Source organism: Dromaius novaehollandiae, chromosome 1 (assembly GCF_036370855.1).
Source record: "Dromaius novaehollandiae isolate bDroNov1 chromosome 1, bDroNov1.hap1, whole genome shotgun sequence".
In the NCBI taxonomy this organism is placed as follows: domain Eukaryota; kingdom Metazoa; phylum Chordata; class Aves; order Casuariiformes; family Dromaiidae; genus Dromaius; species Dromaius novaehollandiae.
The window spans coordinates 117,530,329-117,543,293 of record NC_088098.1 but is presented as its reverse complement, the minus strand read 5'-3'; the positions used below and the strand labels follow the sequence as shown (position 1 = coordinate 117,543,293).

At 36.2% G+C, this 12,965-nt stretch overlaps 1 protein-coding gene across 5 annotated transcripts in view; it reads right to left on the bottom strand.

The window, feature by feature from the left end:
- The window catches only part of ITSN1 (intersectin 1), a 143,841-nt gene that overhangs the window by 94,358 nt on the left and 36,518 nt on the right, over positions 1-12,965 (bottom strand). For 4 of the 5 annotated variants that reach the window (XM_064524479.1, XM_064524468.1, XM_026108543.2 and 1 more), the window contains 5 exons: positions 12,564-12,656; positions 10,975-11,038; positions 3,595-3,755; positions 1,920-2,099; positions 1,201-1,294 (listed from right to left, as the gene is read on the bottom strand). In XM_064524479.1, the coding sequence (XP_064380549.1) occupies positions 1,201-1,294; positions 1,920-2,099; positions 3,595-3,755; positions 10,975-11,038; positions 12,564-12,656 (592 nt within the window). The remainder of the gene's footprint in view (positions 1-1,200; positions 1,295-1,919; positions 2,100-3,594; positions 3,756-10,974; positions 11,039-12,563; positions 12,657-12,965) is intronic. The other variant, XM_064524487.1, reaches the window with a different exon arrangement.

The window sequence follows — 12,965 nt, the reverse complement described above, 5'->3', positions numbered from 1 at the left end:
ATCATTGCATTATCAGCAGTCTGTCAAGGAATACCTCCTTCAGTGCTGGTAGACAATTCAGAATTACTGAAGAAATTATGATTGAGCTAAGGAAACTTCAACCCAGGCTCAAACCTAGTCAGAGAACCATGCAATTTCACCTCAGAAAAGAAGTCATCTCATCTGGGGTTCAGGCCACTGTGGGCAATATAAGCGACCAGCAAGATTCAGATATAGTTAACCACAAAACCACGACAACCCTCTTATGGAATATCTGCAAGCTGTTTCAGCTGAAGCTTCTTGAACATCACTCGTTATAGATACTGAGTGTTATTGTGGACAGACTGGATAACTTTTTCTACCTGTGGAAATTACATCAGAGCATCACTGCTATGTTCTTAACAGTGCTAGGTTTCAGACAGAAGCAAAACTGCTTGTTTTGAAAGATTTTTAATCCCCACTGCCAATAATCAGTATTGCCACTATCTAATACCAAGACACATGAAAAATATGCAGAATATAAATTAAAATAGGTGACTAAATAACTTCTCAATCCTTTTCTTTGTTGGTAAAAAATCGTTAACATAGACCTGTAAGAAAGTTTTCATTAATGAACACTTTGGAAAAATTACTACCTTACCTCCTACAAGAAAGTTTTATTTTCTTAGATAAATTTCTTCAGACCATAGTAAAATACATTTTGCCTGACTGTACATTTTCCTAGGCCTTGTAAATCTAAAAGCCTTTTAGGTAATTTTTAATGCAGAACTTCAATAACATAAAAGAAACAGTTGTGTGGACTGCATTTGAAATATGAGAACTATTAAATACTCCATATTATATTACTTTCAAAAAAAAGCTGGAGTTGCTAATTTTTAAGAATACTACTTCTTATGTCTCCACACTGCAAGAAGGAGTGCCCATACAATGTAGAATGAACCAGATTATGTTTACAGAAGCACATGCTTTTCTAAAAATTGAATTTTAGAGTGTTTGCAAATAGTATCAACACACTGCAATAGTTAATTACTATATGATTCGTTACTCATGAAGCATTCCATGTTAAACCACAGCATCCTATGAAATCTTGAAGTAGTATCTCATCAGGAATTGATTTGTGCAAGTAAATAACATCTCAAAGAACAACTTTATTAAACAAAGGCAGTTTTGTTAACTCTGGGGAATTAGATGCACACATACGTTCATTCCATACCAACTTACCTAGCCACATCAAATGATTGTGCCTTTTGCAGTTTTGTGTTTAACTGTGATCCTGGACCAGATCTACTAAAGGAAGAGCTCTTTGGCAATGTGGCTGTAAATAAGGCAATACACATTTTTTCAGTATTAGCATTTTCAACTGTAAACTTTCAATAACATTCTGTTAGTTCCCAGCATCACAAACAAGCATTATGGTTATTCTGATTGCTTCCCTTTTAAAAATTTTAAGATAAAATAACAGTGTCTAACAAAATAGGTCAAAACATTGGGCATTTCTCTCATGCTTTTCTACAGTTGCAGTTTTATGTAAATATGGTTGATGTTAAATTGTATCGTGATTAACGTTAAAACTCATATGTATTCTAATATTTTAAAGGTATCTCAACAAATAGCAGTACTTCAAGAGTTACGAATAGGTGTGAGATTTCTAGGCTTCAGTTTATGGACAAGCTAGATTTATTACACTGTTATAACAAGGCTAATATTTTGCTCAAGATGACTGACAGTTACAGTGCGATATGTCCATGTTTCTTTTAACTTTTATACAAGTTTGCTAGTAAACTACATTAGGCTAATCCAAAATACAGTCCTTACAGAAAGCCATTCTCTAGAGTAAGTTAAAATGCCTAATTCCATGTCTACTGTTCTCTGGATCCCAAGAAAATAGCAAAACAATTTGTTAATAGCAAGAGAGTAAACAGTCTCAGTATGTAGCATACCAGGATGAGCGAAAGCAGGCAGAGGTTGTATAACAGCAGGAGCTCCGTTAGCCAAGGGGGGCACTGCTGCCGCAGGAACAGAAGATACTAATGGTGGAGACATTCCTACTACTGGAATGGATGCCATTGGTACTGGGGCAACAGCTGAAAGAGATGGCATGCTGGCAATGCCCCCAATACCTACGAGCAAGAAAAGGAGACATTTTTTCTACCTGAGAGACTCCTAGCAGGTTAGCACAGTTTGTTTAACTGCAGCCTGGAATCCATCAGTAAACGTGGAATTAAACAGCAAACTGAAACGGAAACTTCCACACATTGCTTTAATGAACTCTTACAGTCTGCTGCACCATTAGCATTGTAGGGGAACATAACACAATGTAGAGGGAACAACATACCATTTTATAATGTATGTATATAAGATCACACTGGATGCAACACTGACCAAAAAAATCCATTAGCATTTGCTGAAGAAAAGAACTGTTTGCCTTGAACTGAATGAAGAGTAGCACTGTCAACTTCCAGTGAGTAATGAGCCCAAAGTCCACATTTAGCCACAGCTGAAAAGAACAAGCTTCAGGAAAACTGCTTGCAGCCTATTGTCAGGATGAAACAGTGCAAAGCTAATAGGGTAAAGCACAGTAATGAAGTATTTTAGGTGTAAGCACAGTTGCATGCATAACAGGAAGTTAAGGAGGTCCAGTCATGCCAATGGGAAGAATGAGGCTCTGTGAAAGCAGCCGAGATCAAGTTTACAGTGGATGATAGAAAAGAAAATCCTGGATTTTGCTGGATTTCCTGGGGGGAGGAGGGGGGCAACTGACTTGATTATGACTTCTCACTTAAATCCAGTATTTGTTCTGTTCAATTTCACCAATTTCTTACAGTCAGAAACAAAACCTCTGTTTGTAAAATTTAAGAGACAACTGATCAAACAATAGTGTTGCATGCAGTTTATCAAATGTACTACTCCCTTTTCTTAACAACAGTGGTGATTCTCAGGCACTAACCAACCAGAGTTACTGCAACTAGTAAAACAGAAAGGTAAACAATCTCTTTCTATAGAGTATGGCAGAACTTCAAGATGCCAAACATAAGGCTTCATTTAGTTATTTCAGCATCCTCTTACTATCCAATTTTACCTACTCCTTTCCTTGCAAATATGGTGACCTTCACAGTAGGCCAGCTATGAGAACTGAAGTGGTATTTGTTCTAGCTAATATTAGCATAACTCTGCTCATAAAATAAAAGCAGAGGGGTACATTACTATCTTGCTTTGTAAAAAAAAGTCAGAAAAACCATAGTTGCTATTACCAAAACTGGAGATCCCTTAGTAGAAAGTAGAGATAAACAGCAATAGGATAGTTTAAATAAAGCTTCATCACTTTGGAAAGCACCAGCCCTTCTGCCTGGACCATCTTTTTTCCCCACAGACATTTTGTAGGTTGGAACATATGGGGAACAGTATAAGACCTGAGGCAAACAGGACGTCAGCTTAAGTTATTCAGTATGGTTGGATGCTGAAAGCAAAGTTTATTCAGAATTTTCTTTTGGAGCATGTGCATGCATGTGGGTGCATCTGTTTTTGACAAATTCTTTTAGAAACTGCAAAATGAAAATCAATTTAAACTTAGGTTGCTACAATACAAGCTAACAAGGAGGAAAACAAAAAGCTTACCAAACCCTGGTGCACTAGGCAGAGCAATAGGTGGTTGCTTCATGACAGGAGGCAGTGCAGATGGGAGTTGATAACCTTGTAGTTTTAGTTTGATAAGTTTCATAGCTATTGAAAACTCCAACTGATCCATCCTCCCATCATTGTTCATGTCGGCTAGAGCCCTACAAAATAAGCAAATAAGCAGTTTTCACAGTTACATTCTTAACTAAGAAGTTTAGGAACTGACCTAGAACTGTACATACACAGGCACGTATATTTAAGATTAATTAATTTCCACTCAAAACAATTACGCCAAGCTAAAAACGGTCCTCAAACAAGACACTGTTTAACCTGAGAATTTCTTTCTTTCTTTCCTGGGATGATTAACAAATAAAGTCACTTTTCACCTCTTAGAGGAATTACAGTACAGCAGCCTCAAAGAAAGGATTAACGTAGTGCAAAAACTTTGCAAAAATCACACAAATAAAACTACATGGTATTACAAACAGCACCACAGGGATTCAAATGAGTTAGTCTGCAAATTTGTACTTTAGCTACTCTTATAATAAAATGCTCTTTAAATTTGTGCGCTGTACTAAACACCATTATATCTGCAAGTGTACAAATGTGTTTTCAGTTAGACAGTAGTACTCAAGGATAACACATTGAGGCTAGATTTTGAATAGGCTTTCATGTAGACTAGTGTGACTTAACAGTACATCAAATGAAGAAACAAAAAGAAGACTGTTTAAGAAAACCATGCTCAGCAGGGAATGGTATTGGTGGGGGAGGAGGAGCAGGAAGAGGAATGTTCCTGCAATTGGGAACCAAAAAAATAGAATAAATGCATATTAATAATGTAATCAGTTGTAAGCTTTCTCTTTTTTTTTGCATTATATATTATATCCTTCGCACGTGCTTGAAGAATTAAGTGCATGTTTCAGTATTATTTTAATAATGCACGTTAAGTTCATGTATATGCTTACATGTCACAGAGGTGACAACACAAAGGAGCCAGGCAGTCTAGTTAAACTAGTAGTTTGTTTCTGACTAAGTCCCTGCCAAGGAAAGCTTCCATGCAAAAATGTCAGAAGCTGTCAAAAAGTACTGCAATCAGCTGACAGTTATTTATAATGGATACTTTTAAACAAGTATACAGTCAGGCAACAAAGTGGCAAAGCATTCAAAAAAAACGACAACCCTCCTGCCTCAGTCAGAAAAACCCAAAGAAAATCAACAAACCCGAAGAAAATCAACAAAGAGGTAGATCCCAACAGGGGCTGCCATAAGCCAACCACACATCTTAAGAGTTTCCCCTGGTTTAGATTACCAGCAGCATTTCCCCAAAATGGAGACACTTCAGCCCTTCCTAACATTTATAAGACCACATTTTCAGCAGCATAGCCTGGTCAGAAGGTTGTATATTCTAAGACTTACAGTTAGGAAAAAAAGGTATGTATCGCATCACTCCCTGAAAGGTATTGGATTGCTACATATATGCCTTTAAAGAGCAGATTTTGGCTGTGAGAACTTGTAGGTGTTGTTTTCTGAAGCTTCATATCACAGGGCAGTTTAATTTACAGATGAAAACTGTCTAGCCTTCAATAACTTTAAACTTTGTTCTAATCCCATTACCGTCTAGTCTTTGGAGGCCTAAATTCGCAGTCAAACTGATTCTGCAAACCCAGTCAGCATAATGTGATTTGGATTCAAGTTTCAGTCGTGATCACTTAGGATGTGGTTCATTTGACAAATAGTTAAAAAGATCCCACTGTAGCGGTCAGACTGCCTACCTGGTAGTCCAACCAGCAAAGGGAGAAGGGAAGATCAGCATGGCCAACCAGGACCAAGGGAAGTACACCTCTGGAATGGGTACCTCCCCTCCCAGGCAGAATGCCACTGCTGTCAACTGTCAGCTTCCGACCACTGCTCCATGGAAAGCAGGCATAACGCTGGTACCTCCTGATGTGTGGGCATGCTAAGTTAAAATGCAAGATGTTCTGAAGCGACTTCCACAGATGACAGAACTCTAACGAAGGCAGAAGAGTCTCTCCTCTATGAGTGTCAAGCAACAGCACGGATAGATTTCAATAATTATTAATAAAAATGGATCTTTTTAAGTGAGAGGTATAGTTACTTCTGGAAAATGGTTTTTGTTTGTTTGTTTGTTTTAAAGGCTTCTCACATTTTGTTATTGAGATTATCCAGGTTTTGTTAATTCTGACATGCCACAGCTTTCTCTGGACATAAAAATACTGAAAGTTTACTAGATCACCGCACATCTTTCTGCCCAGTGGGGTCCAAATGTAACAAGACACTAGGTACAAGCCTCCATACAGAGTATATCTTTTCCTCCTGTGCAATGAAATGGATATAAACCTCAAAAATACGTTTACATATCTCTAACACATTTCTACGTCAGAACTGTTTACATCAACTTAAAATTTCTGCAAGAAGCCCAAATCCGTTTTGAAGAGATTCATAGTTTAACTATTACAAAGAAAAAAAGTCAGAGTGGGTATTTCTTATGACAGTAGCAAAGAAAAGCTCCTACAGCACACTCAATATTTTTTGCTGTCCCAAATCATCACTCAGGCTTACAGAATAGTATTACTCAGTAAATTTTAATTCTGTTCCTCACACTTTTTAAAACAGAAGTATATCAAACAATGTACATTAGTCACAACCTATAAACAGTCATGTTAGATGTCTAACAGTCTTACTTAGAATAAATTTATGCTGCAAGTCTTACAAGTCTGAAACATTCACAGATAGGACGAGGCAAAAGGCATCTGAAGTGTTAGAATTTCAGAAACTCAATGGCTAATTGTCCTAACCCCCTTATGGGGGTTTTGCACCAGAAAGAAAACCAACATACAGTAAACAATCACTGAGGTAAGATAGCCTCATTAGAAAAATTACACAGTATTAAGAACAGTGGAAACCAGGAGCAGATAGTTAGCTTCATTTATTTGATACTAAAAACAGACATCACACTTTTTAAAGGCAACTAAAGACAATTCAAAAATATCCAACAGTGAAAATGTGATGCTTTTATGAAGGTTTAGTCCAATGCTTGCTTAGCAAGCTTTTCTCAGATCCCTGGGGAAATGGAGAGTAAAAGCCAGGCCTGTATAACTAGCCACCTGAGGATGTATATACGAAGTCAGAGAATGTGATCTGGAGAAACATATTCCAGCAGATTTTTGACCACGTTCCAGTCAGTGGTCACACCACGGCCAACTGGCACTGTCAACTCAAACAAATAAATAGTTGCAATGTTCCTTGCATCTCTGCATTTAAGCAAAGTAATTAGGCAACATGCATTTATAATAGTGTTATTTGTTCAACTCAAGTAGCTTCTACACCTGCAACTACTTTGATTTATAAAACTGAATGCTTCCTGTTGCTAAAGCAGAGGCAGAATCCCTCAATCTGTTAAATGCTTGCTCATGAAAATGCAGTAAGAGTAAATATCACACTGTAGGTGACCTTGGTTCTCCAGACACTACTTAAAGAGAGTGTACTGCTAGGACACAGCAAGTGTTTGAATTCCACATGAGAAAATATTAATTGCCTAGTAATAAGAAACTGATGTGCACCAGTCTCATTGCTTTCATTGAACTCCTATCAACTTAATCACCAGTAGCTTTTAATTTAGTTTAATGTCTGACCTTCTGTTCAATTCACTTACTCTACATCAATGGTTTTGTTATTTAAATTGACAGCACAAATTTCAGTGAGAAAAATTACATACACACTGAAGAATTTATACATGTTTTTACAGCACGCTAACAAAAATCAGCCTTTGTCTGTCAAAATCTTTAGTGCATAAATAAGACAACTTCCATTTCTAATTATTTTTAAAGAACCTAGTCTCACACTATTAGATTACAGTGCTACTTTTGAATAAACATCACCTTAAATGTGGCAAGTGGCTGACAGTAAACAATACCTAATTTCACTGTTCTGTTTCTAATGTAATTTGAAAGACTGTAATGTCCTTTAATTTATTTCAGTTAAGGCCTGGCCGGAAGCCAGTGCAGGGCAGTAAATGGATTAAACATTGATTAAACACTGATTATATTTCATAGAGCATGCCTGTGTTTGTAACAGGCATTTCCTAATGAGAATAATTGCACGGGGCTGCATCATAATGCTAGATGTCAGGTTCTGACAAAATTCTTCCCCCAGAGATCTCTTCCCTCTTCCTTCTCTCCTCTCTTCTGCAGAACACAATTTGATAATTTCTTCATCTGTAAAAGGCAGAAACTGAGCATGCAAGGGTTTTTTTTTTTTTCTTCAAATATGCTTATTATTAGGCTACAAAACATCTCTGTGAAAATAACAGAGTTGTTAAAACATGGACACCACACCACAGTTCAATAGTCTGGAATTACTTAGCTTTACATCCCCATATTAGATTATACAGTCCCGTATTGCATTATAGAAGTCAGACACAATAGGAAAAATTAGATCTTTAGTGTCTGTCACTTAATCAGTTCATGTATAGTAAAAGAGTTAAAACTTACAGCATTGCCACCTTTTTCTTCCCACACTTTACACAAATATAAGAAAGTTGTGAGGGAAGCATGTGTCACAAAAGGGTAAATCAACTAACAGTTTTAATTTTTACTGAAAAAACAGGCAACTTCAAATGCAGAAAACAGCTGGCATTGATTTTAGTTCCCATTTGAAGCCAGAGAGACAGGGCCTAGATGGAAGATGCTTTCTGAGGCCACCATTCATGAAGGCTTTAGAAGAAAGCCAGATTATTGCTTACTTAAAACCAGTTATCTTCTGAGCCATTGCAGTCTCAATTCAAAGCCTACTTAGAGGTTTCTTAATAGATTACCAGCTTGGCAGACTACAAAGCTTGTAAAGGGTAGAACAGTAAAGAAGTTGTCATGCTAGACCATAATAATTCCACCGATTTGCTCCACTAAGGTCCCAGAAACCCTTTCTTCCTTAAATGAATGCTGACTAGAAGAGACACAGGAAATCTGAATGGTAAAAAACCATGAAGCTATTGTTTTTAGGGAACATAAATTCTAAGTAACCTTTGGTTAATAGCAGAAATTAAAGTAAAATACACTCTCTGGAGTATGATCTTAGAAAAAAGTTACTCCAACTGCAGAATACTTTCAAAGCAGCTGAAACTTTGTGTTAGGATAGGCTTGTCTACATACAACTATAGGTTATCCTTCCTGAAACAAACATTAGGTTCCTGTCTTGCAAACAGATTCACATAAGCAACTGTATTCAAATTAGTAGACTCATTAAGAACGGGAAAACAATTCCAACACACATGTGCACACTTCCGTATTTCCAGAATCAGAAACTTAACCTGAAGACTTCCATAAGTTGCTCTAACTGAAAATAGCAACTTTGCTTCCTTAAAGACTGCTACATCTCCCTTTCTCTTCCTCTAATAATCAAAAAGTTCCATCTATTCAGGAAATAGTTTTATGTAGCTCTTTTCTCCCACAAAAACTCTAGGCTTATTACTCCAGAACTCCCCCCGGGCTAAAGTACTCATGGATCCATATCAATGTTACTAAAGATTTAGACAGTCAGATGACATTTAGAATAAGGCTATTAACTGTTAAATCCACAAAGCAAGGGTGCCACTTAGAGATCTTACCCCTGGGAACTAGGGCAAACCATGATTCACATTTTTCAATGCAGTCTGGAACATACTGTGATGACCTCTGAAGGATGCAAGGCACTTCTTGCGACTAAACAGTCTAACTTTTATTATTTCTGTGGGACAGCAGTAATATGTGGTAGGTTGCATACAAACATTCACTGATTCATCAAGAGTTAAGTCATTTGAGTTGTGGGAAAAGAAGTCTTTTTGGTTATTTGTTTTTTGTTTTGTTTTGTTTTAGTGGTCTCTTATTCCTACCACCATGTGATAATTTTCTTACTTGGTTATTCTAATTCCAACTGGGAAAATATACAAGCTGATCTAATTTACTTCTCTTAATTCAGAGATGATCCAAAAAGGAAGAGAGACAGACACTTAGAGTGAGAGAGATGTCTACATGCTTTTTTATGATTTATAAAGGCAGCATGAATAAGTTTTAGTTCAGCTTTATTTAAAAAAATGTGCAAGTTCAGGTCTTGTCTCTATGACAACTACAGAACTAGTGGAATGATTCTCTCCTTCTCAAGAGACTGAAAAACTGAACAATTCAGAGAGGAAGAGATTTTTAGTCAGACTATTTACAACTGTTTAGTTTTGTTAACACCTATTTAAAGCTAATGCCTAGGGAACATTCGTACAGAAAGGATGTCTTGTTTAAGACAAAACTTCTTTCGCTCTTTAATTAAGAGGCAAGAGAAGTTCCAAAGGGATGTTCGAACTTTCAATGAATCTTCCAGCAAATAAGATAACCAGACCAGATTTCATATTTGTAAGCCAAAGAGAAAGAACTGAAAGAAAATAAACTATTTAAACAAAAGCCACGTAATCCGGCCCCTCTTTAAGGCATGTATACTTCCAAAGCAATTGTTTTCTAGCAGCAAACTAACTCTCTTCTTTCTCCAGCCAGAGAAAGATTCTGCCTTTAGAAGCCCGTACTAAAACAAAAAGTTGTCATGTCTGCAGTAAACTACTCTTTCTCTCCAACAATTAACATTAGAGGAAAAGTTAACAGATATGTCAAAAGTCATCCACATACACTCTCTGCTGCTTTTTCCAATCTAGAAAGAAAAATAATAAATCTATTTCACTCTGTCTAGCATCAAAAAAAGTTTTAGTAGCTATGCAATTAATGCATATTCTGAATAATCTATACAAGTTAGCACTTCTGAATCCTGAAGGGTCATATAATTTGGAACAGAAACAACTGCAGTCCTGCATGAAGAAACCGGCAGATTCCAGAAATGTTTGTGATATGTAAGATACAACGATGCAGATTTTTATTTGTCTAAGCTCACCAACAATAGTAAAAACTGATCCCTTTTCAAGCTCTATCGCTAACTACAATGTAAATATTCTATGCTAGTCTTACATTTTTGTAACAAATTTAGCAAGTCTTACACAGGCTGTCCCAATAGAAAGATTTCTAGTACTAATTACTGTGCCTAATGATTGTATTAGTGTTGTTTTTAACAAAGCTGAAAGCATTCTGGTAGTCTGAAATGAGTGATACAAATCATCAACTTTAAAACACCACTTTGTGGAAGGATGGCTATGTCTAATAAATGAACTAATAACTTAAAAGTTCAGCTATATCATGCCATAAAGCATATTTGCCTTGTAGATTTTTGGAAAGCATGTGAATAAAATGATGATTTTAAGCCCCAGATTGTGAAATATAATTACTATACAAGTCTATTCCAGTAAATTTCACGCTTGCACAACTGCAATTTTTCCCCCTTCCACATACTCACCATATCTGTGCTAACACCGGCTGAGGTAACCCAGATTGAAAAAAAAAGTTTCTAGCTTGATCACCTGTAAAATAAATAGGACATCATTTCAAAAAATTCTAAAAATAGCAGTAAGAAGAAAGAGGAAATCATGAGTCAAGATGTCTAAAACAGAAGCAAGAGTAAAAGCATAAATACTTAATGTTAAGCATACATAACAGAGTATAAGGTTTAAACTCATTTTGCCACTTGAGAATCTACAATATACTTCCAACATGCACATACTGTTTAAATTTCCAATGAAGCCAATTGGACATGAACACTTTGGACAATGGAAAACTCATGGTTCCCGCTCCCTAACCTTTATCAATGGCTCCCTTTGCAGGAATCATATGCCTTGTGATAACAAGTATTTTTTTTCTAGAGGAAGTATGTATCAATATAAATGCAATCCTAGCTTTTTTGCAAGTACAATGCCAATCAGCTGGCACAAACTAAATAAAGTGATCTTTATGTGAACCTGATGTGAACCCAACAAGCCACTATTAAAGAAAGCAATAGTAAATTTGAAAGTCTTTTTCCAACTGTCAATTCAAAGTAAGCCTAGCAAAGCAGTTACTAAAGGATTAGGCACTTGGAATTCTTGTGGTCTTTAAAATAAAGCTGTAAAAAGACTAGAAATAGTGGTAAATACTAAAGAAGGTCAATAAAAACAATACTAGCTTACAGAGAGAGCTACAGCAGATTTTGCATCATGTCCATCATGTAACAGGAGCAGAAATGATCTAATTGTGCACCTAAAGGCATGTATGGCTGTCATGACACTGTTAAGAATCTGGTTCTGATTCCACACTCTGGAAATCCCCTTGATGGAGAAGACAGCAAGGAAGGTAAAACACTACTATACCTTTCACTTCAGTTGAGTAAGGAAAGGACTGCATTTAGATAGCATTAAAGAGAATTAAATGCACCCCCCCCATCCTCCCCCCAAAAGTAGACCTCATACTGCCTTTAAATTCAAAGCAAATTAGTGGTGTTTAATGAAAATTCAGTGGAAACAGTGCAATTCCCCTACTTGCTGCCTTGCCTTCCACAACTTAAATCAATTTTTGCCATTTAGATTTTTTAAAGAGGTCAACAAAGAAACAGTTTCTGAAACAGATTTTAGTTAAATCGGTATTTCTTTATTTAAACAGATTTCTCTGTCAAACTAATTTAATAGAGTGCAACATACTTTAGTGAGGACATTAAAGCACTACAACATTATCAGATATCAGGGTGATTCTGTGTCCTGACTTCTAATTCTGCAGTTTATAAGCATCACCAAACTCTACACAATAGAACTGCTTTATAGAGCCACAATCATATACAATTTTAATCCTACTTAGAGTAAAATCAAGTGGTATAAACCAGGGATATAGCTTACAGTAAAATATCATCAAAGATCGAGTTGACATGGCAAGGTATATGAAAGATGAAATATAAAATGAAAAAGAACTTTTCAAATCCTTACACTCAAATTTCTCCCAGGCCACTCTGCACATTTGATTTTGTACATTTGTACAATTGACTGAATTAAATGAAATTGGAAATGTAAACTATTTAATTACCAGTGATAAATCCAGATGTTGGTTTCAGACTATGGAACTGTTGATCATGTTTAGCTCTCTCCTCCACAGTAATAGCCCAGATATCCAGGTTGCCTAGTTCAAAAAAACAGAGAAATAAAATTAAGAAATATTGTATAAATACTCCACTATTTTTATTTGAGCATGATATGTCATATTGTACAGGACTACAAAAACAATGTACTAAATACACATAGAAGTCATTAACCCAAAGTCTATAGCTGAAAACTCCATGAATCCTTAAAAAGTGATTTAATTATGATCATACTAGACCTAGGTGTCACCAGACTAAGATGACTGCTGAGCACTTATTCACCTGTCTGGCTCCTAAGAATCTTATGTTATAGTTAAACTACTCAAAGTGCAATCAAATTTACAAAAAGG